Source organism: Physeter macrocephalus, chromosome 5, assembly GCF_002837175.3.
Source record: "Physeter macrocephalus isolate SW-GA chromosome 5, ASM283717v5, whole genome shotgun sequence".
In the NCBI taxonomy this organism is placed as follows: domain Eukaryota; kingdom Metazoa; phylum Chordata; class Mammalia; order Artiodactyla; family Physeteridae; genus Physeter; species Physeter macrocephalus.
Window position 1 is genome coordinate 54,505,438 of NC_041218.1, and position 26,096 is coordinate 54,531,533.

The 26,096-nt window shown below is 36.2% G+C and overlaps 1 protein-coding gene across 1 annotated transcript in view; it reads left to right on the plus strand.

Annotated features, from left to right (window-relative positions):
- ZNF804B (zinc finger protein 804B) overlaps window positions 1–26,096 on the plus strand; it is a 490,199-nt gene that overhangs the window by 369,980 nt on the left and 94,123 nt on the right. Inside the window, exon 2 of the mRNA XM_024131064.1 lies at window positions 21,758–21,901. Within this exon, the coding sequence (XP_023986832.1) occupies window positions 21,758–21,901 (144 nt within the window). The remainder of the gene's footprint in view (window positions 1–21,757; window positions 21,902–26,096) is intronic.

The window sequence follows — 26,096 nt, forward strand, 5'->3', positions numbered from 1 at the left end:
GATTGTATTTTGGCTACAACTAGAGTTTCTCTGTCCACATGTGAGGGGAAGACATTTCCATTTATTTGTGCAGAAACATATACTTTGAATGTCTATTTTGTACCAGGAAATGTGTTAAAAATATGGAAGTAGGTGCGTGATCTGTGTTTTCAAGAAATAGACACTAAAGACAAGGTATATAGGAAGGAAGAAATTGATACAGGACATATAAAAAGAATAGAGGGCAAATGGGAGCTCATGGCAAAAGATTTCCTTTGACCAGAGTGACAAAGAAGGCTTCATGGCATAGACAGAGTAAATGAGTTGAGTTGGCCGAAGTTTAAACGTGAGAAGGCAAGAGAATGACATTCCAGGGAGAAGAGTTAGAGCAAAGGAACAGAGGAGGAAAAATAATGGACATGGATAATAACAGTGAATCATTCACTGTGATGAGAACATAAGATATGATAGGAAACCATGAGAAGACTGAAAAGTGTACTGGAACCAGATCACGGAGGAATTAAGCATTGGCATTTTGTTCATTAGGCAAGTAACCCAAAGGACATTATTTATTGGGCAGCTGTATGTAAGATGTATTACTGCATACAAAGAACCCCTGAAAACCCCGAAGGAATATTGTAACTTGGTCTGCTCATCTATACAGGAGAAAAGTCAGGGTAAAGACTGGCAGAAAAAAAAAAATCTACAAGACTCATCTACTGTTAAAAAATATTTATTTTTTTCTTTAAGGAAGGAATGATGTAGCAAGCTTTCCTCATGCTAATTATATATATTTTTTGTTCCTTTATCTCCAAATCCTGCATTCCTAAGTACCTTTGCAAGCTCAGGTAGAGCAAATCTCAGATGTGAATAGAAAATGGAATGCTTTTAATTTTTAAATAATGCCTTCGTTATTGGAAAAATGGGTGTGACAAGATTAACCAGAATCATAGCACCCATTTTAGGGAGAAAAATAAGAAGTCATTGACAGTCATTTTACTTATACAGCCATCTGCACATTCATATCTAAATCCTTCTGGCATTTAAATATGCAGCTTCCAAATGCAGAATCTTGTTGAGAGGCCTGAGTGATTCAGAAGCCAGCAGGAAAGACAGGCACCAACAAATCTTTTTGTGGGCCCTTCATTCTAATCTTTTATATGGTTAGCCTTTTTATGAGCTGCTGTCACTGTGGAATCAAGCAAATTCCAGTAAATAAGCACACAGTTTCTTGGCTCTCCATCATGCAAAGGCCGGTCTGGTCGAAGATGAGATGTATGCAAGGTGGTTCAGGATAAGCTCAGAATAGAATGATGGAATCATTGAGTCTGTGAGGTGAAAGGCCCTTAGAGATGGCCTAGCTGAGCATTACATTGTGCAGAGATACTGTAGAGAACTCTGGACAAGTCCTAGGGTTGCAGGGAGTCCAACCTACATACTTAGACACATGAGCACACAGACACACACACATGCACACACACTTCAATCAAAGCAGCACCCCTTTGGTCTGCTTTAAATATAGTACTGAATTTTCCTCTGATAAATAGCAGTAGAAACTGCATGCCTAGTAGAGCAGCTTATGGAATCCCAGTTTATGGATTCATTTCATGGATGCTATAACAGTTTAGAAAAGGATAAATGACCTGTCTTTTTCCTCTTCTTCCCCTAGCCTTCTCTTAGAGATGAATGGTTAATAATATAATATAGTCTTTATAAGGTGTTTAACATAGGGTATGTTAACTTTAAATGCCATTTCTTTCTCCTGTTAAATTCCTTCTGAGTTCTGTGTTCATGATATTGTATTTCATGATTTCAATATTTATAAATGATGCTCCTTTGGTGCTTTTTTTTTCTGGTATTTAAAGAACACTCCTAACTTTCTTCCTTGCTACAGACACAGATTTCATCATCGAGTTCTATAGTTTCTATGAGTATGTGTTATCCTACTTTACATAAGCTACTCTCCCCAGCTATTACCATGTTTAGAGGCTAAGACCCAAGTTGTTCTACAGTTTCTAGAGAACCATATTTGAGAGAACCCACAACTTATGTATTAACCTAGATGCCTATTTGATATCAATATTATAATTAACGTATTTTCCAAACCTAAAATTGGTTGTCCTAGGGACAACCAAACAGGATATTTGAGATTAGGACTCTCCCAGAAAATCCGGGAACATTTTTGAGTTTTGATTTTGGTTAGGGTTAGTGCCTTAAAAGCCTTACTGCATTAAAAAATATGGAAGGCATGTCAAATGATTCTATCACTGCATTACAATTTATTGTGCCTCCACACAAATATTGATATATCAAACTATTTGAACCTGTACTTGTACAATGACAAGTTAGCCATTAAAAAGAAACCATGAGGGCTTCCCTGGTGGCGCAGTGGTTGCGCGTCCGCCTGCCGATGCAGGGGAACCGGGTTCACGCCCCGGTCTGGGAGGATCCCACATGCCGCGGAGCGGCTTGGGCCCGTGAGCCATGGCCGCTGAGCCTGCGCGTCCGGAGCCTCTGCTCCGCAACGGGAGAGGCCACAACAGAGGGAGGCCCGCATACCCCCCCCCAAAAAAAAAAAAGAAACCATGAAAATTTAACAATCAATAAAAACATGCATATGTTGACAATGTGAATAGTGATAATGCTAAAATAATTTTATAAATAAAAAATGTAAAACACCCCTTGCACATATATAAGGAAGGTGAAAGTATTTATAAAACAAATTACCACTGCCACAAATGGGGATATCTTAAAAATATTATTATACACAGTGTAATGCTAATTCCTGTTTTAGAAAATTTGATGAACTTTTAAAAAGTTTACTTTGTGCCACCTAAAGTTAGTCTTTGAGTGAGTAAGGAGATACCACACTATAAATAACAACATTTTAATTCTTATATAGAAAAAGTCTTTGCTTGTTTGATATAGTAATATTTATTTGATATTATTTTATAAGAACTACCCCCCAAAATTAGGGGCAAAAAAAGTGAAAACTGAAAGAAAGCGATTCCTGTCATGTAGCCAAATGCATAAAACCAAACATCTAAATATAAATACTTTCAGAGTTCATTTTCCCCTGTATTCGTATTTAAAGGTTACATTCCCTGCCCCAACTCTTCATTTGTGCAGAGAAAGGCAAAGTACTTTGTCCATATCTGAGGGACAGTTCCTGGTATGCCTTATGCCAACCATCTGACTTTGAAATAAGTAATCCCCCCCATAGTAATCTTTTCTTGATTAAAAATGACGTTTATAGGGCTTCCCTGGTGGCGCAGTGGTTGCGCGTCCGCCTGCCGATGCAGGGGAACCGGGTGCGCGCCCCGGTCTGGGAGGATCCCGCATGCCGCGGAGCGGCTGGGCCCGTGGGCCATGGCCGCTGAGCCTGCGCGTCCGGAGCCTGTGCTCCGCAACGGGAGAGGCCACAGCAGAGGGAGGCCCGCATACCACAAAAAAAAAAAAAAAAAAAATGACGTTTATAAAAAGGAAACAATATATTTGTTCACCTACAGGAGCCATGAGTGACATGGCTTAGTAGTTGTGTTGCATTTATAAATACATCTTTTGGCTACAGAGAAAATCACTTTTATTCTGCTCACTTAAAAAATGATAAGAGCCCTTCGCAATATAATCTCCAAGGAAACAATCATTTTGAGGACCTCAATAGACAAGACTCCTTTCTAATCTAAATCTTTCTGTCAAGATCTGATAAATTCTTTCAACCGTGATGACTGTCTTAGAATGTAATTCCAAAGGTACTCTCAGCATTTTGTCTGCAAAAGCACAAATATCAGAGTCCTTTGATTTTTTTGGAGATTGGCTTCATCCTTAGCTCTGCACTTGGAATGTTGCCTTGTGGGGCTCCATATTTGAAATGCAATGGCATATCTCCTCTAATCACTGCATTCACCACCATCAGCAGAGAATTAACCTTGGCTCTTAGTGTTTGGGATTGATCTCTCAATTTTCATTGTTTTTCTTTTGTTTTCTAACATAGAAACTCACTTAACCGGAAGAGAATATTTTCTACCTTACAAATTTCAATCTCTCATGTCTTTCTTGTTAGCGAACTGAAAATATGACAGTTCAGCAGTAAAAACATTACATTAATTTCTTTGAGTCATTTATCTTGGCTGAGTAGAAACTAAGGGAGCCTCAAACAAACAAACTGAAAACAAATAAAAACAAAGTAAAAAACAGGCTAAATAAGTGGGTGTCACACATCTAGACGGTAATTGTATAATCAGATGTCTTTTGTTTTAAAAAAATTATTTTAAATTGGAGCATAGTTGATTAACAATGTTGTGTTAGTTTCAGGTGTACAGCAAAGTGATTCAGTATACATATACATGTATCTATTGTGTTTCAAATTCTTTTCCCATTTAGGTTATTATAGAATATTGAGCAGAGGTCCCTGTGCTATACAGTAGGTCCCTGTTGGTTATCTATTGATATTTTAAATATAGTAGTGTGTATGTACATGTCAATCCCGAACTCCCAATCTATCCCTCCACCTCACCATCCTTCCCTCCTTGTAACCATAAGTTCATTCTCTAAGTCTCTGAGTCTCTTTCTGTTTTGTAAATAAGTTCATTTGTATCATTTTTTAATTCAGCATATAAGCAATATTGTGTATTTGTCTTTCTCTGTCTGACTTACTTCACTTAGTATGATGATCTCCATGTCCATCCACGTTGCTGCAAATGGCAATATTTCATTCTTTTGATGGCTGAGTAATATTCCATTGTATATGTGTACCACATCTTCTTTATCTAGTCATCTGTTGATGGACATTTAGGTTGCTTTCATGTCTTGGCTATTGTACACGGCACTGCAATGAACATTGCAGTGCATGTATCCTTTCAAACCATGTTTTTCTCCAGATATATGTCCAGGAGTGGGATTGCTGGATTATATGGTAGCTCTATTTTTAGTTTTTTAAGGAACGTCCATACCGTTCTCCATAGTGACTGTACCAATGTACATTCCCACCAACAGTGTAGGAGGATTCCCTTTTCTCTGCACCCTCTCTGGCATTTATTGTTTATAGATTTTTTGATGATGGCCCTTCTGACTGGTGTGAGGTGATATCTCATTGTAGTTTTGATTTGCATTTCTCTAGTAATTAGTGATGTTGAGCATCTTTTCATGTGCCTCTTGGCCATCTGTATGTCTTCTTTGGAGAAATGTCTGTTTAGGTCTTCTGCCCATTTTTTGACTGGATTGTTTGTTTTTTTGACAATTGAGCCACATGATCTGTTTGTAAATTTTGAAGACTAATCCTTTGTCAGTCACATTGTTCGTAAATATTTTCTTTCATTCTGTGGGTTGTCTTTTCATTTTGTGTATGGTTTCCTTTGCTGTGCAAAAGTTTTTGAATTTAATTAGGTCCCATTTGTTTATTTTTGGTTTTATTTCCATTACTTTTTCATTTTGGCACAAATAAGTTGAGTCAAGATATTTGGAAGATTTTGATATGCTATTAAATCCTAGGAATGTGTGACAGGTGACATTTAGTATAATGTCTTCTTGTGCCCTGGGCTTTGTCTACAGTGGGAAAAGTTTGGAGAAGCAAGTGAGTATCCATCCGTTCTAGATGAGTGAATCCCTGTGGAAACCAGGGAGTCTGAAAAAATTCAGCTTCCTCTCCCCAAAACACTTTCCTCACTTTCACATTTTATTGTCAGAAAGATTCTATTAACCAACTCTTTTTCTCCTGAAAGAAACACATCAGTATTTAAGAAGACTGTCCCCAAAAGACAAAAATTAATGGCATAGTCTTAGAGTTCAAAAGATACTTGTCAATTAACCAAAACCCTATTTTAGAGATAGGAAAACTAGAGATAAGAAACTAGAGATAAGAAGTCACACATATCAAGCTGGTTGTAAAGCTAGGTATAAACTTGCCTAGTTTCCCTGTCTCCTACCTCAAAAGAAGAGTCACACACCATTTATTGCATTTTCTTCATAAGAATGACTTTTTAAAATTATATGTCCAATTTAGGTAAGATAAATGTTTGCTGACACAGAAGTTTTAAAAAATCAACCTAAATTGAGCCAAGTTTTCAAGGATAACATAAATTTAAAAATACATAAAATGTGTAAAGTGTTCCTTTTAAATACCAAATTATCTTATGTATTTCACAAAAGTATTTTAATATAAATATGTATCAATGTTTTAATTTTCAATATTTATTATGAACCTACAAAATATTCAAGTGAGCAGTTAATTTCAATATATAATTCATTGTTGATTAGCCGTCATGTGCAGCAACCACTGTCAAGTAGCCATAAGGTACAAAAAAATATCTTTTATGACACAAAATTGTCACCTAAATGATGTTAATGCCTCATAAACACGGATAGAGTGCAAAGAAGAGTCCACCAAATTATTGAATTTGCTTTCAACTCAATGCTGAATAATTTATCAGCTGTTAACAATTATGCCTACAGAGTATGAATTAACTATCTCATCAACTGAACCACTTGTTATTACTTCAGTAATGTTTTAAGCTCTTTATAATGAATCATAAAACCTATATTAAAAACATATTTGAATGACATTCAACTGTATTCTCATCCTGCACTCAAGCATTCTCTACCACCTTCATAAGACAAAGGTAAAATATACCACCAGGCTAAACAGAATACATGAAAAAAGAGAAAAATACTTGCCTGAGGATATTATGTAGGGAGCAGAATAAAAAAGCTGTAGCCAAGTGGTAGGGGAAAATTCTGAACTGGATTTTTTAGAAGTGCATCTACCAAGCGTATTTTTCATATAAGTTGTACCTCACTCATGGAAAGGTAAATGTGTGAAGAAACTTTATCAGGCAACAAAATGATTATTGACATTTATGCAAAATTATGAAAATAGCTTGCATTTTTAGGATGAGATAAAGAAATAGCTATATACTGAAAAAAAAAATATTGATGCTGCTCAGCTTGGGACAGTATCTGCCGGGATCTTTTCTGAACAGTGGGAGAATAAAGAATTCTTATTAGGAGTATGGAAAATAAATTAGAAGGACTAATCATTAATATTTTCACATTGTACATATTTAAAGGGTACAGCTTAATGAGTTATGACATACATATATGCCCACGAAGTCATCACTACAATCAAGATAGTTTCAAACATATGTCATCATCAAACGTTTCCTAGTACCCCTTTATAGTTCCTTCCTTCTACCCCTCCACCTGTCCCCAGTTCCGAGTACCACTGGAAAGAAACCAAATGCCTATTAACAGGGGGATGGATAAATAATTGTGATATATCCATACCATAGAATGCCATCCTACAATTAAAATGAACAAGTAATATACACAACATGGATTAAACTCAAAATAGTTATGCTGAGTGAAAAATCAGACAAGAATACATTTTTATAAAATCTTAAGAAATACAAAGCCACTGGATTCTATAGACAAAAAATAAAACATTAATATTTAATTAGTTTTTTTGGTAAGGTGTATATGTTATTTAATTAAGAATTCAGTTTCATGTGCTTCAGTTCCTAGGGCCCAAACAAAACAGTACAAAACAAAAAGTCCTCAGTGCCTGACTGTAGCAAGTTCAAGAATTCCTTTAGAGCTAATACAGGTTTCCACAAAAGTCTGACAGAAAGAGGGTAAAAAGCAGATGCAAAATATATAAAAGTTTTAGTCACAAAACCAGCTCTCCATCTGGTGATGGCTTCGTTTTGCAAATTTGTCTTCTACCAAAGAACATATCTGCATAATAGCTCTTCCATTTTTTTCCCTTTTCCTTCCATTGACTGATTACAATCATATTTTATATGTGTTATAAGTTTTCACATCTTATCTCCATTTTGTAACTTCTGCATTAATACAAAAAGGGGAGACATGTTTTTGAAAGTTTACTTATGAGGAAACGGGAACCTTAGCTATTAATTTAATATCTTTGTCACTTGGTCACTCATTGGAATTCATAGTTAGCTCATAAGAACCACTCAGGGTCTTGATTTTTTTCCCTTATTATAATAGATTGTTTATGCATAGGTTGGTGCAGTTAAATTTAATTTAGTTAAATGGAGACACCAGAAAGTGGAAATTTTTCTGCATTTTTAGCTTTGAATATTGAAGAAACTTGATCTCATTTTTATCTGAATAAATTATTCTTCAATCGATTAGCAAATTGAATGCTTAGATGTTACTAAATATCTTTTAAAGTAATGACTTTTTTTAAACTTTTTTATTATTTTTTTGTGTGTGTGGTATGCGGGCCTCTCACTGTTGTGGCCTCTCCCGTTGCGGAGCACAGGCTCCGGACGCGCAGGGTCAGTGGCCATGGCTCACGGGCTTGGGCTTAGTTGCTCCACGGCATGTGGGATCTTCCTGGACCGGGGCTTGAACCCGTGTCCCCTGCATTGGCAGGCAGACCCTCAACTACTGCGCTATGAGGGAAGCCCGGTAATGACATATTATTGGTTTATTTTGACATACAGATCTGGTCATTAAAGATTGATGAATAGAACACTGACCTTAGGTTATCCAAGTTTTCATGAAAATATTAACTAAATGGCCAACAAAAGAAGAACTGACAAATATCAGCAGATAATTAAAACTTTGCAAACTTATGTTTGATTATAATACTAGCTTGATCAACTCATGAGTTGATTTAAGGCACATAGGTTAAATGGGAATATTTTTTGGAAATGCTACCACACAAACACATATACACACACATAAGTCATTTTTAAAGCTTTTATTTGCTAAACAGACAAAATAATTGGTGTGGGTCTTGACAGCCTTTTTAGTTAAAGCCCATAGAATTTATCCTTGCCATTTCGTTATTAATAATAAAATGCCTAATGTTTAAATCACCTTCCAAATTTGTGGTCACACTGAGTGAGTGCCTATTTCTGTACAATAATAGTAGCATTTGTAAGAATACACTTTTTTCTTCTTTTAGTGAAAACATTATAGAACCAGTTAGATCATAATGCAGTTAGTGAGAGACACTAAGTTGGCAAATGTTTTATACTAAATAAAAAATAAACCTTGAGACCTTGATATTATTTGTCATGTTACCTAAGGAATATTGTCACATAAATGTAACAAAAATTAATACACATCCTTACAGAAAGAGTATATATTTATTGTTAATCTCCAATGTAGATTCCTATATGTTATACATTAATAAACTTTCAAATCATGATTTTTGTATAGGGTAGTAAAAATATAACAGAAAATATCCAAAGCTTTTTTTTTTTTTTTAAATAACGAAAAATGTCCTTGAAAAAATTAGTGTCTCTGTACTCCTGCCAAAGGCAGAAATCCAAAAGATACAGTAGCAAAAGGCCAGGTCAGGAAGTCAGCTCAGCTCATCATCTATAGTAGAAAGCAGAGCCTGTTTACAGAAAGAAAAATGTATGTTTAATGCAAAGAGCATTATTTCTAACAAGTAACTTATCCAGAATACGGTACTGTGGGGCATTTAGAAATAAAAAAGAGTCAGCAATAACGGGCACTCGTGTCCTCATACGGGCATGATTAAGGGTCTGGCTGAGGTTTCCGCTTGTTTTTGCATTGGATTTTTTTCCCCTTTAGTTTGCAACACAAAGACAGGTCCCATAGAAAGAAGAACTTGTCATCCACATAGTATATCACTCAGTCGGGTACGGATAACTAAATCTCTCCCCTGTGGGAAGAAATGCTTTTTATTGGGCTTTGTGGGCCCATTCTTTGTACATTGTTGGATGTCAGTTATGGGAAGCTCGGCTCCCCTTTCCTAATGGAGCCAGCATCTTTTAGTGCAATCCACAGGGTCCACCCCCGCCCCGCCCCCATCAAGTCTCCATTCCCAACCCAGACACTTCTGCTCTCAACCAGCCAGATATCTGTCTTTAATTGTCACTGTGTATCGCCTTCAAATCTAATGCCGTGTTTTTCTATTTGCTGTTAAACTGTGTAAAAACAAAATGAAACAAAACAAAACCTAGAAAATATAAACAGATAGCAATATTAGGCTGGTACTATGCCAAGTACTTCATTTGATTTGTTTCCACAATCAGTACCACCGTCCTTGAATCAGTTACTGTTATCACGTGCTCCTGTTTGGGGATGAAGACACAGATAAAGATGGAATTGCTGGGTCCTCCCGCCTCCCCCCACTCCCCGTCATGAGGAACAGACCTTTGATTTAAACTCAGTCTGTCTGATCCAGAACTACACTCCTAACCACAAGGACATGTTGCCTCGTCTATTTTTAATAACTTAAAACTTCCTAGACACCCTTCCTCCTGGTATATTTCCACTTTGGCCACTACTTCAACATTTTAAGACTATAGTTTTTTATCTATAGCTATCGATGATAGGTAGGTAGATAGGTAGGTAGGTAGGTAGATAGGTAGGTAGATAGATAATGTGACTGCTGAGTGGTACCTGGAATGGTATTAGGTGCCTTTTATGTTTGAACTTATTTAATCATTGTAATCATCATGTGAAGGTGACATTACTATCCATGTTTTACAGAATTTAAGTGAAGCATTGAAGGCCATGGAGTTTGCAAGCAGTTGAGCTAGGATTCATACTCTTACCTTGATCTCTGTTCCTCCCTAGATGGACATCCAAAGTGCAGCTATTGTGGTATTTGGGCGCACAATAAACCAGGAGGGATACTCCTTTGTGAGTGTTTGCTGCTACTCTTAGGGAGTGCCTAATGGTATTTATTTACAAGTTTAAGGACATTATCATTTCTTATCAGTGAAGGTTCTCTTTTCTTTTTATACTATAATGACTTTTTTTCCCTACATGTCCCTGCTATCACGGCAGCTAGTACAGAATAGAGATTTGCTGACAAATTCATCCACTAGAGAACAGATTCCAGCCCAGAGTTGTAACAGAATATTCATGCAGACAACAGCCAGTCAAGATTTTCCATGGCATAATTGATGGAGGCAAAAAATTCTATAGGAATTAATTTTTAAAATCACTTAATCGTGCTTTGGTGATCAAAGTGAACTCAGACTTTGTGTAAAGACTCTGAAACAAGAAGCAGTGAGTCCAAGAGAGATGTCCTGGGAAAATAATCACAAGGAGGACACTGAGGAAAAACATGGGCAGAATCATAATTCTTATGTTAGTTACTGGTCAGAAATAACACCAGCTGTAATAGAAGAGGAGACAGGGAATAGGATTCCATTCTCCCTAAAGTCTGTATGGCTTCTTGTTTATCAGTACATAGAGTGAAATCTGTATTATTCTCATTACAAAATGTAGGTTGATTCATTCGCAGTAATACTTTATGCCACCTTCTTAAACTCCAGAATTAAAGACTGATCAAGTGACATTCATTTTTTTATATGTAAGAGTCAAATACAAGACCATTAACTTAGATTCTTTGTAAAATTCTATCTTAATACGTTTATTCTACTTAGGTATGTAGGCACATTACAAAGCGTCATGGTTATTTCCCTTCTCTGAATACATATAGCACTTTAAATCCCCACCATATTACTGTATATTCCTTTCTGTTTTCACTTGCAATTTGTGAATTAATTCTGTCCCTTCAGGGGGTCTGAGAGTCTCTTGAAGACAGGAATTATGTGTTATTATTATCTTGCACAGTAGAATAACACAGTAACTAATCCAAACCTTTATAATACAACTAAATCCCCACCATACATTAAATTCCTTCAAGGGCAGCATAGAAGTTAAAAAAAAATCATTATAGCTATGAATTCTTTTATCTTCTGCTTTTTCTTCTCTTTCATCTAAGATATCCTTCCAATATCAGAAAAGAAGGTAGCTTCCTCATTTCTAAAGCCAGTTTTAGCACTGGCTCAGCTCAGTGCTCAATCCACTGTAACTGTAACTAACAATCTATGGACTAGCAAAGCTCTTAATATATATTTTTTAAGCTTAGGAGAATAAAGGGAAGAGGAAGTCCTCTACTGAGAGTGATTCTGTCTCCTTCTGTAGGAGATGGTTTAAAATTGAAATTTTTCTATTTCTGGCATTCCAAGAGTGCGAACATACTTTCTAAATATGATGTTAAATAGATTTTGACTGTGTTGTTTAAGAAAAGAAAGAGAATATCTATAGACCTAGATCAGCTTAAAGACTGCAGATGCTCATTTATCCATTTCGAGGTTCATAGATGCAAAATTTGGTCGTTTAGCTCAATCTTCTCTTCCAAGTAAGGAAATAGTCCTCGTAGAATTTGTGGCTCTGCTATTTTTCTCCAAGGTTGGAGTCAAGGACTTGAATTAGCCCAGATCTGCTACTTATCATTCTACATCAACCTAGGCAAACCAAAGAACTTCTGGATTAAATTTCTTTAACTAGAAAAGATTTTCTAAAGTCCCTTCCATGCCTGTATGGCGATTCTGACTTTTTTATTCCACTTCTTTTACAGTGGACCCACAACTTCTGTTCTATTGTAGCTGGCTCTCTTTCCAGACTAGCTCTATGCACAGTGCACACACACACACACACACACACACACACACACACACACACACTCACAAAATCGCACACAGTAGACTGGGGCACGCTATATGGCTTATTGAGTGGGTGCTAGTGTTAACAATAAGTATGGATCCTCCGACTGCTCAAGCAGCTGTGAAAATCTGTTTCAACTCTTCACCACAGTCTGGGTGAGCTGTACTATCAGTTCTGCCTTTATGACACATACTAACTTTTGCCCCAGTTTCCAGCTCATCAGCCTTTCTGACTTCAATTGACAATTGTTTTTATTTTCAATAAAGCAAGAGTGTATCCATAAAACTGGTATACACCCTTTCTTTTTGAGGATTTTTGAAATCAATGACCCAAGTTTTACAAAAGTTCTATGAGAATAATAATTAATAGATAAAATATGTGACAAATATTTCTTCCAAAATGTATGACAACAGAGCCAAGTTTTGTACATCATTTCATGATCTTGAAATGAATGTAATGTAGTTTATAGCATTTCCTTTAGCCCATGTGAATGCCTTCCTCTCAAAGAAAACTGGCATTTTAATAGATTTCCTTTACTTTGACGCATTTTCCCAGCTTGAAGTTAATATTTCAAGATTTGAGACACAGAGCTTCTGTATAGCATACTTCTTTCACAATTGCTAGTTTTCTCTAAGTCTGAAAGTAAATTACCTATTAGAATTTCAATAGATAGAACCCCGGAGCAGCCAGTTTGAAATAATGAAGTGCCTTTGTGAGCACAATCACTTTTTAAACATCTCTGGTTATAGAACAAGTAAACCAAATGTAGCAGACCTTTTCATCAAACAAGATAGCAAATGTTCAGAAAAAGCAGCAAGAATGTCCTCGGAGTTTTGGCATTTATCTGGTTTGTGTGTCCTTTTTTAAAAGCAAAGACTTTGGCTTTATACTATTTTAGCACATCATTTTAGGAGTTTCCAGGCCTGTTTTAGCACATGTAGAACAGAAACACGGCTTTTTAGAATTGTGCAGATGAATTCCAGAGCAACCTGAGAAGGCTTAGAACAGGAAGTGACTTGACAATCACCTGAATCTTTTTGAAGGGAACACCGTTAATTCCCATGCAAAACTGAAGCAGTGTCTAGGTCAGCATCTCTTAATGACAATTCCTCCCCTAGATAGCTGTTACAGATGTTGAATTTTTTTTTAATGGTTTGTAATTGAGCAGGTGTCACTAGCAACTTTCCAGAAAACTTAGTTACCTGACATTTTTTCTTGATTTCTCCTATGTTAGAAAATGAAATGTCAGACACTATTAATTGCATTTTTAAAATAAGTAGTTACAGCAGGAGTAATGGGTAAATGAAAGTGCTTCCTGTCTAATGCACAATAGATGTATTCATTTAAATGTATTCAATTTAGATGAATGCAGTATGTCTATATTCATTACAGTTATACATATCTGTGGGCGGAATTGATGGAGTGGTAATTACTACCTTTATAAATGAGACACTATTGTCAGTCTGGGGGAAGAAAACTCATTTTCTTATCATATTTTACACACCCACACAATAGACTCATTCTAAAATCTTTCTTTCAAATACAGAAATTTTACCCGTGAATTTCCAGTGGATCTAATGATTATAAATATGGTCTGTCAGTAGTCCTGCTTTTCTCAAGGGTTGCTGAGGGTTGCTCTCTCTCGTGGAAAATGACAGAGCGGAATTGGGGATCTCAAGATCTCTCCATACAAAGGAGCCCTCCTTGTCATCTGGCCCCACCCCTGGAGCTCAGCCATGTACATTACATAACATGGATTAGATTATTTTTACATCATGCATTGTTTTTCTTTGAGTTCAATGAAGGTAGGACTATCAAAATGTGATTTCGTTGTACACTTTTATTTTCTAAATACTAGACTGTTTTTTAAGAGCATTTTTAGGTTCATAGCAATATAGATCAGGAAATACAGAGAGTTCCTGTATACTCTCCCCTAATTTTATATATAGTTTCCCTTATTATTAACTTTTTATATTAGTGTGGTGGGTGAGTGTTACAGTTGATGAACTGAAATTGATGTGTTATTATTAGCTGAAGTCTATATTCCACATTAGGGTTCACTCTTTGAAGTGTACAAGTATATGGGTTTTAACATCACCATACTCGTTTCAGGTTTTCCAGTTCTCTCCCCTTTAGCACAATAACTAAACAGGAAAAAGGTCAGAAAGAAATTAAATATATTCATTCCTTCACTCACTACATTTATTCATTCATGAATTCATTAATGGACGTTTGTTGGGCATGAACTCTAGGCCAAGGACTGCTGTTTAATGGATTCGACTTTGTCCTTGACCCTGGGTAAATTTTCATATATTTTCATGTACTCTCTTTTTCTCTCCCACCCAAAAATATTGCCTGTTTTTACTGGTGAGGGCTGGTATGTTCTCTGTAAGAGACTGGTAGTCCTTGCATCTTGATGGGCTCATACTACACGGTGGCCAGTAAATCTCATTGGTTTACATGTATTTTACTGTTTCATTGGTTGTTAAAAATACTCTGAAAACCAATCCATAACATTTATGAACTTGTGCAATGCAGCATCTGTATCCCATCGGTAAGCAGTATGGAAATTATATGTGCGCCTTTTTTCCTTTATGGCAGACATGCGTAGTTAGGTAATAAAGCAATAGCTACTGTTATGATTATTTTAGGGTACACCTGGGACTGCATTGTATACTTATGTGTTTTTCTGGTAGAGGAACTGTGTATTAATTTATGCTGAGGAAGATGAAGTTGGTGGTGTAGAATACTGATGAACAATGGTTCTAACAGATATGCATGTGTTTTTCAAAAATAACCTCTGTTCAAATGCAGCCAATTAGGAATCTTCTCCAAAATAAGCAGTTATACAAGCAAACTTTAAATATTTAATTGTTGCTTCATGAACAGAAATGCAATCATCACTCTGGCATCTTGCCAGTAAGTCAGAAATTCATCGTTCTTTCCAAATTAGAAGCGATGCTGAGATGTTCCCAAAGCATGCCACCCGGTGATAAGTTCACATATTTAATGTGGTTGTATTCATCTTCTCATCTGGGAAGCTTGAATGAATCACTAGTAAGAAGGGAGAAGGTCTTTTTCAAATCCAGGAAGTGGCTGACATTATACCTACCTGGACATTGCTGGAAAGGTCTAACTTTGGTCGTGTCCAGTTCAAGTCTGGGAAACCAACACTTGATTCTCAACAAATTGTAAGGAGAGCTATTGATTATGGTAAGACAGGAGGAGCATTGGAAATCAATAATCTATAGTTCTGATTGTGAATCTGTATGCAGTTGCCACCCTCTATTACTTTAGGCTAATACTTCAGTAAGCTCCTTAGACCTCAGAATCCGTATTTTTTTAAAGGATTGTTCCAAAAGTTCCATGTATTTAGAATCATACTCATCTGTTTATTCTACCATCATTTCAACAGTTTAATTTCCCATGATATAACTTAACCTTGCCACAGTAAGCCAAGCTATGTATTATGTAGAGGGAAAAGCATTCTCTGGTTTTTACTCATTAATTTAACTTATTCAACAAATACTTACTGAGTTTCTTCTAAGTAACAAGTAACATGCTAGATGCTATAGAATACAAAGACCATATAAAAGAAGCCCGTCACATCTTTAGGGAAATCAATATTAGTAATATTAATGTTAATTAAGGGCATCCAGTGCTGTCTTGACTGTGTGTGGGATTTCTAAACAGTCCAAAAGTTAAAAACAAATTGTGAGATAAAAACATCTGAAAATCCTATTTATGGAAACCAAATTTGATTTTACTATCAGGGACTGTGCTTTCATATGAGATGGTGGGTTGAAGAGGATAAGGATTCCTCTCACTTGCTCAGATTTTCATCAGAAAATGAAAGTTGCTTTATAGACTCATAGGAGAATGGTATTAATTTTTAAAAAAATTTTTGTGTCACATGGATACAATGATACCCATACATATAACACAAAGACACATACGCACAAAATATCCAGACATCAAGTACCTACTTTTAGCATACACTGTACTAAGTGCTTCCGTGAAACTGATCTCATTTTATACTCACAACAATCCTTCAAGCTACTCACTATTCCCTTTAATTTATCCTGAGAAAACTGAAAATTTTAAGTTTAAACTGCTGTAAGAATAGGCTGAGATTCAATTTAGTCAGTCTTCAAACACTATTTTTTTTCTCTATCACAAAAATAAAATAAATACATGAAGAAACCCATCTAAATCAAGTTTCCCATTACCCAATCTATTACAGAGATGCAAGGGGACAATGGGAACCAAAAGAGATTTTTTGAATCAGCGACAGCCACTTGATCAGAGGAGGAGGAGAATTTACTATCTTTGAAACAGGATTTGCTCTGGGGCCAGTGTAACAGAACAGGTTAGCGAATATTAGAATTCTTAAAGCAATCTCTTACACATAACAGTGAAAGGTCAAATGTGAACTTTCATGCAAGGAATGTGAATTCAGTTCTCAAAGCTCCGAGCTGGTATTGCCATCAAGGAGATACGAAGAACAGCAATTGATTTCTTCTCTTCCTTTTAAATAATCAAGGCACATATTCACAACCAGCAGAACCGGACTACCACCTTGTATTTTCCTAGTGCCCATGTCTCAGCTTCAAGAGCTTTATAGATTTTTAAAATTATAATTAGTCCTCTTACTCTCTCTGGGAGCTAGGGGTTCTGTATCATTCCAAATCTACCAAAACAGTTAGTAGAGACAGCTCAGAATTATGCAGCATCTGGATAAAGGCTAATTAGGGCAGCCATGAGCCTGGTGATTAATAGCTCTGAAGACAGGCAGGTCTGAGTCTGAATCCAGTCTCTGCTCTTCAACACTGAGTGAGTTTCTAGATGTGTTTGTGCCTTGTCTTCCATGTCTTTATATTGGATAATAAGAGATGATACTTAGTAAAGTCGTTGTGAAGATTGAGTTAACAAATATGAAGTGCTTGGCAGATTTCTATTTTACAAAGAGAGAGCAATGGATTTTAGTGTGTAAGCATCATTACAATAATAAAAATAATTTGGTAGCAAGCATACATATTTCTAACTAAACACATTACTCTAGTCAGAATACTTGCCACTTTACAGACACACTTGTTATATGCATGAACGTAAAATTCTTCGTGTGAAAAAGTGTATTTTCTCTCTTTGCACCCAAAATATTAATTATGAAAAGTAATTAATTACTATGGAATTCTTACTGAACTGCAACATAATTACCTACTGGCAATGCCTAATGTTTTAAAAATGACTTATTAAGATAACTGTCATATTCAATTTCTAATTCATTTTCAACATTTAATGGATCATTGAGAATGCTTAACAAGAAGTTTTCTTTTATTTCATAAATGTTATTTTTTCTATTAAATAAGCTTCCAAAGTCTCCTCTTCTAGGCAAACTGTGAGAAGGGAAATTTGTATAACTAGCAAATCAATGATACAGCTATACATCAAATGTTATATGTCTAATGTATTATTATGGATTTTATTTAATTTTAAAAACTTACTGATACTGAGAATAGGTGGCTATTTACTCCTTTCATGTTTATTCCATATCTCAATATATTTAAAGACTGCAATTATTTCAGAGAGTAAATCTCACCTTAATTTGCCTTCAAAGCTATTTGACCAGTAAAAGTATCTTGTCATTAAACAAAAAGGCAAGAAATGCTGAGAACTTACAGCATATCTAGTGCTATGTGTGAAAAAGAGAGAGAGAGAGAAAAAATCTGACTTTTTCTTCAAATTATTCTTAACTAGTATGAACTAGGTAAATTCTATAACAACTTATGATTATCACTGTATTGCAGTTTATGGTGTTTACCTGTTCATATATAATTATCCCATGCTAGACTGTAAAACTCTGAGGTTTCTTACCTAGTAAGAAACTGATGATTACAAGTTGCTTAACAAGAGGTTCTTGACTGTTTAAGTGCTTCATAATAGTGAGATGAATGTGTGGTTAAATGAATGGATGAATGATTGAGTGGATGGGGCAGCGTGATACAATGGAAAGTGCACCCTTGCTTTACTGTTAGCTGATTTTATTCAAATCACGAAATTGCTAAACATCAGTTGCCTCTTCTGCTAAATGGCAGGATTAGATAGACTACATGATACCTCCCCTACTAGTCTGAGACCTTACCCTCCAGCCTTCTGGCACATAGAGATGGACCAACTCCACTCAGCTCCAGCTCCATAGGTAGTCCACTTTGACACTTCAGAGCAGGTCTACCTTATGCTGAGTAATACCATGGACCACTAAGTTATAGTTCTTTTACTAAAAGTCAGCTCCAGCTCTAATCTCAGTTTTCAAGTTTTGTCAAAAGTTCTTAAGGATTTTTTATTTCTTTTCCTCTATGATTCCTCTATCCCTACCCAACTCTTGGCTTGTAGTCTCCTCTGCCTGATATATCTACTCTCAGGCCTCAGTTTCCCCATTTCTATTCCCTAGTAACTGCTGTTGGGTTTATGCTTTTACTTCTGGCTTTGAGGGACACACTGGATTGTGAACTCTGTATGTTTTGCTCATGGCATTTATATCCCACTGGTGCATCCTTCCTCTCTCAATAAGGGGACTAGGATATGCTGTGGGAATATCATTAGTCCCTTATAGGGAAGAGAAATGGGCATATCAGCACCATTTCCCGGCAAGAAAAATGAAGCAAGAAATAGGGCATGTAATTTAGTCTGATGGCTTTGTAAAATGTAAACATTTGTAGGAGATGGTATATGACTAAAATGTTGGTAGAACTCTCATAACATTTTTCATTGAGAGTCATATATTATAATATCATAATTAAAGGGTGTTTTAGAAATAAAAAATGTTTAGATATAGATGCCAAGAGTAACTGGAAAAGCTCCACTCCTGGCCATGGAGCTATTGTCACAAAATCCTCTCCAAAATCTGGAATAATAAGAATACAGATTTTTAACTAGAGATTCACCCTGAACTCTCAGTCGCCACCCCTACTCCACTCCCAGTTAACATAGCTGAGGCAGAGCTGCTCAATATCCAAGGCACATGGCCAGTTTTCTGAGGTTGTTGTTCCTGGCTCATCATAAAGTAAGAAGCACTCTGGGTAAACCAAAGTGGTCCCTGTTCCAATCCAATCCCTGCAATGATACTGAGAAAGGGCATAACACATTTCTAGTGAGAAAGACTGGATGAAAAATAATGGTTTCCCCTGATTCTAAGTGTACTGCATCAAAAGATATGCTCTACCTCAATGCTATACTGCTCCCTCAATTATCAAGTGACTATATTATCTCCATTCTTTGAGTAACTGGGTTTTTGTCTTGAAATCGGTGTCCACCTTCTCATTACTGGATACATCCTGTCAAGTAGCTTTTATTTGCCTCTTTAGCCTAGAATGTAATCACATTTCTACGTCAACTCTCTTAGATAGGCAATCCAGATATTTTGTCTAGTTTGATCTTTGTTAATGTTACTCATGTTCTTCCTGCTTCTTGCCATGTGTTTTAGACACTTATATTTGGGCTTGAATCATTATGTTCCATGTCTGAATTAATTGCCCCATCACTTCTCCCAACCCTGTAGAATCTGCCTAAATTCCCTGTGTTTGCTTTCTTGTCTGGGTAGTGAGAGCCCTATGATTTAGGATTATGGCCTAAGTTCTTTTTATAGAAGGTTAGTCATTTTGGAGAAACAAAGCTGAAATCCATTCTTTATTTTGTTCACCCATTCTTTATGCATATTTATCTGGTAACCTCTAAGTGCCAGTCATTCTTTTATTTAGGCCTTGCGATAATAGAGAAGAACTTGCAGAATGGTAGGAGGCATGAATATGTAAGCCAGCATTATCTATTAATTTATGTAATGCATATTAAATAAGCACCTATTCTGGGCTAGACAATACGTTTGGCACCGTGGACACAAAAATGAATAAAACACTTCCTGCCTTCAAAAGATTTATGGGAGCCATAGACATGAAAACAAATCTTTTAATATCATGTGGCATGTCTGCTAGTAGAATTAAAGAGGGTAACATGGGAGCATGGATTGATATAAATGACACTGATGAGGTAGGAAGGAGCTTGTATGGTATATTAAGGGGATTGGCCTTAAAGGGAGATGGTAAAGCACAGCTGTTTACTAACAAAGGAGGTAGGCATTGGTTATTTGAATTCAAATCCTTTCTGCACTTGGTAACTCAGTGACCACAAGTGTGTGATCTCTCTGAGTGCTGGTTGATGCATCTGTAAAATGTAGATTAAAATAGAACTTATTTTTATAGGGTTGTTGTGAGGAACAAATGAGATAATTCACATACTTAACCTAATACCTGGCACATTGTTTATGCTCAATAAGCATTTGTCACTATTGTTCTATAGGCAATGAGAGAATTCAGGAGGATTTTAAGCAGGAGGATGATATGGCCAAAATTCTGTTTGAGATAGAGCATAGTCAAAATTGTAAGCGTAATAATTTTGAAAACTGTGCAATACACTCATTGGCAGTGTCTAGCAGGAGTTGATGCTTGTGGGAGAAGCTTAGGCTGGAGTTAGAGATTATGGATAGATAAGGCTCTAACTATAGTATGAATGGGGTCACCCAGGGAGAGTGTGTGGAGTCGATAATTCAGTGGGCCGAAGATGGAATTGTGTGGAATACAAAAAATGTAAGGGGTAATATCAAAGAAAGAAATGTCCATGAGAAAGACAAAGTAGGAATGATCATAGGTGTGTTTAGTAATAAGCAACATAATGGAGGCTTTCTCCTCCTTGAAATGTCATGGAAAATGATTCCCAGAGGGGGCAAAGAGATGGGTATTGGGAAAGGAGTAGAAGCTCACCAATTTAATAAGGTGGGAAAGGCACTGTGTGAAGAGAGAATAGTAAGTCCCAACACATGATCTCAGGGAGGCTAAACACGAGCAGTAGGTGAACAATACAAAACAATGCAATCAGTGCCCCAATAAAATATTGTAGTGGAGAGGTCTTACAGTGTTTCAGATAGGTCATTGGATAGGCAGAGGAAATGGGGGTGAGTGTTCCAGTTAGGTGAGTCAGCAGAACCACACCTGGAAATGGGTGGCAAGAAGAAGAATGAGTAATGACCATACTGCAGCTGAGGGCTCCTTTACTATAAGTCATTATGTGTTTATTGATAACTTAGGGATAAGGCTAAGCTGCTTCCACAGTGCCATGAATTTCTGAAATGTAATGTGACTAACCATATCCTTTTAGTCACAGTAAAATTAAATACGAACTTGATTAATAGGAGATCTTATTGTGCTATTAGAGAGAAATGTAACCAACATTTTTGCTTTTTTTTTTTTTTTTTTTTTTTAAGGATTTTCCAGAAAAGGAGAAGTCCACAGCAAAGGCCCTGGAAGATGTAAAGGCAAACTTTTACTGTGAATTATGTAACAAGCAGTACCACAAACACCAGGAGTTTGACAATCATATTAATTCTTATGATCATGCTCATAAGCAGGTAAGTCAAAGTGGGAAATAGCCTTCATATTCCTGGATTTATACCTTCAGAACACAATATATGCAACTGGCCTTATTTATCCTTGTCTAAGATGCTGAGGTAAAACTATTTTATACCTTATTTTTCTTGAAGGTCGTGTTTTCTGTTTAAATATTGGGTGAAATACTTTTTCCTAGAAGGAATGTAAAACTGTAGGTTAACTTACAGATGATCCAAGAGTAGATTGGCATTTATTTTAGAGTTATATATGTGGGGAAACCAGGACCCATTAAAAATAGGGCCAGATTCAAAACCACCTAGCTACTTAGTGGCAGAACTAGAACACTGGACTAGTACTAGGACAGAATCTATCCTAGAGTTCTTTCAAGAGTTCCAAGGTATAGGGAATACTAAGTCTTTGGGGAAAAACTTCTCAATATAAGGTTACATTTTCCCAAGAATACCCTCTTAGGAGGGTCAAAGTGATTACTTAATAAATGAACCATTGCAAACAAAGAAAATCTTGACAAAGGCAAAGTTGAGGGGTAATGGCAGGTATAAACACTTCACGTTTCATTTTCTTTTTCTACACATGGAAGCTAAGATTCTCTATTTCTGTCTGTCTGTGAAAGAGGAGGTTATTGTTCTCATCTGTTAAATTTTATTCTTGCTGCATGAGGTATGAGAATACTAGCCCTTTAGGAATTACGAGTGTTAAATACCACTAAGAAAGAAATTCCACATGGCCAGAGGATTATTGCTAAGAGCTGAGAAGGTGCACACTCCTAGTATCTTTGAATATATGGGTAAGTCTCGTATATTCTAGACCTAGAATGTTTATTCGGAGTGAACAGCAATAAAGGTTTTGACTAACATCACTAATATTTATTGAGCACATATAAAATATATGGCTTTGGGAGATGCAAGACACAATTTCTAACCTTAAAGATACAGCATGCATGTATAATTGACTGGATGTCTCTGACAAGAGCAAGAACAATGGGATGAATTGTTTAGGACTATGATTCCCGAATCTTAGTGTGCATAATCATCACTTCGGAACCTGTTAATAATGCAGATTTCCAGATTCTCCTTTAGATATTCTAATTCAATAGTTCTAAGATGGAGCACAGGAGCTTGTATTTTGAAATGACACAAAATAGCATTTTTCAATCATATATAAAAATGAACTATGTGGCTACTATCCAACTCCAACAGCAATCAGTCCTGTTTCATTTATAGCACCACCACTCACTTCCCCACCCCTGCCACCACCGTGCATTATTTTGAAGCAAATTCCAAACATTGTATCATTTCCTCTGCAAGTATTTCAGGATGAATAATGATGCTTAAACAACATAGCCACCAACATACCTAAAACTTAACAGTATCTTGGTATCAGTGGGTGGTCTTGTTTTCTCATTTGTCTAATAAATGATTTATAAATTTGGTTTTGTTGAAATCAGGATCCAAACCTATCACACTTTTGGTTGACACATCTTTAAGTTTCTTTTAACATATATTTAAACTATGGGTTTTTCACTCCCTCTTTAAATTTTACTCCTTGCGATTTATTTGTTGAAAAACTGTATTGTTTCACAAATTTGAGATTTTACTGAATATAACCCAGTGTTGTCTTTGCACATTTTCTCTGTCTTCTATATTTCCTTTAAACTTGTTGTTACAGATAAAATCTGGTCAAATGCAGGTTAACATTTTTTTCTTGGTAAAAATATATTAGAGGATGTATTGTGTCTTTCCATAAGGAGGTATATGATGTCTAGTTTTCTTTCTTTTTATGACTTGACGTTTGATCGGTGGGTTCAGATACTATTGCCTTGATCCATCCATCATTAAGTACCCCACCAACCTTTTTCCACTAATAATTCTTGTATCCATAGACGATCATTTGCTTAAACCTATTATTTCATTTGGAGTTGTAAAACGATGATTCTAATTCTGTCATCCTTTTGTCATTTATCAGATAGAATATGTCTATAACGGCAAACTTCCCCAAAGTATCATCTAACGTGAATTTTATGTAGGAGTGCTTCAGGCTGCATATTAAGAAAAAAGTCACTCTGGAGATTCAGAGAAATAAGTGACCCCGGAATGTCTCAGGGGATAGTGACATTTGACCCGTGCTTTAAGTATGCCTGTGTAAATGTTGAAAAAGAGCCTCAAGATGGGATGGAATTCTTGAAAGTGAAAACAGAAGGAACTAAGGTGAGGAAATGGAGGGGTATGAGGCCTCTTTTGAAAACAGTAGAAAGTATTGGACTACCAGAGGGTGAATTCTCCACACTAGATCTGCATTCTACAGCCTGCCTTTCACTCTGCAATTCTGCCTCATCAATTTCCCTTTTTATCACTTTCCTCAATCTTATTTCCTTTGGCTTTCCAACATGTTGATAAAACTACCTTTCCTCAATCTTTATATTCCATCTATTTGCACATCTCTGTCTTTCTTTAGGCTTACTAGCATTCTAAGATTCCTAGGCATACTCCTTGCTCAAACATTGATTGGGTTTCTGCTGTGTGCTACTGTGCTGGCTGTTGAAAGTGGACAAATTTAGTCCCTAATTTCAGGGAGCCTATAATCTGACTGGGGAGCCTGTAATCTACTTAATCAATCTGTAAAATACATTGATTTAAATATTGTAGAATTTGTATATCTAGGATACTAAGAGAACATATAAAAATTATTTAAGAATTAAAAGATGACAGGTGAGCTAGAAATCCTAAAGAATGAATTATAAGTTAACCGTGTGAACCAAGAATGGAAAGTCCGTTATGGTAGAAAACCTATATCAAGGCATGGGAACCTGTATCAAGCATAACCCAGAGAAGCTGCAGAAGATTCACTGTGATCACTAAAGTCACCATCAGTCTCTTGGAGAGCTCTTTAAAAATCTTTGAAACTGTCCCTCATTCCTCCCATTCTTCTCTTGCAAGAGACCTTGTTCTCATTCTTCCTTTTGCATTCTCTTTTCACCATTCATGTTTAATCTCCTGATTTTTTGCTAGGGCCTTCTAACTGGACTTCCTGCCTCCAGTATTTTCCCTTCTCCACACCAACCTATCCATTTTCAGCCAGATTGATCCTCCCAAACTACCATATTTATTCTATCACTCCCCTCCTCGGAAAGCGTCAATGGCTGCTGGCTGACTTTTTAAAAAGTCTGAATTACTTAGTCTGTCATTCAAAATGTCCACAGTTTGGCTCTGGCATCCATTTCCAGATTTATCTCCTGCAACCCCAGAATTTCCCTATAGTTTCTTAAAAGATTCATTATGCTTTCCCACCTGCTCTTATTGGCTCATAATCTTCCCTCTGTCTGGGATGCCTGGGGGCTGTATTTCAATATATACTTCAGTAGATTTAATACATAGACTGACAGCTTATATCCAGATATAAAAAAAGCTGAGATCTCATGCTAAGCTGATTTAACAGCATTTTCCAAATTCCTTTTGATCAACACAGTCATATAGTACAGAATTTTGTACATCCTGCCCACTTTGGGAAACATTGGAATAATTAAATTTGCCATAGACCTCATAAAACTGCTTTCTTAGATAAATGTTGAAATACTTCCATCTAAAGATTTATTATGGCCCAAAATATTTTGAAAATTACCTGAATTCTAAATGAAGCTGAGTTTACAATTTGCCTTTTAAATGAAACTGAATTTTATGTACAAGAAATAGGAAATATGCACTAAAGTAAAATATGCAAAATCTTTTTTTTTTTTTTTTCCAAATCCCAAAGCTAAATATGTCTACTTGGTTCTTACTTCAGTAAGGGCTCTTCTTGACTGTGATGCTGATTATAATGATGGTAGTGGGGATTTGGAAGAGAGTATTTTCTGGCCTAAGTAGTATGAACAGTTGCCTTAATGTTATTTTCCATGTGGATTCAGGGTAAATATCTGGCCTCTTGTGCTGAACTTCCAACAATATGGTCTTTTGGTACACTTAGAAGTGAATCCAAATTCACATGGAATTAATTCTATTACTCATTAATAGAATAGTTTAGAACTAGAAACAGGGTAATCTGAATTACCTCTCTACCTCCTTCTCTCAATTTAATAAGTGATTTCTAAAGCTTTTGTGTTACCTTGTATCTAAATTGCAGTCCTATGTGTTTATTTTATTGCAAAGCTTATATTATTTACAGATTTATTGTAATTCTAGAGAAGTAAGCTAATATATAACT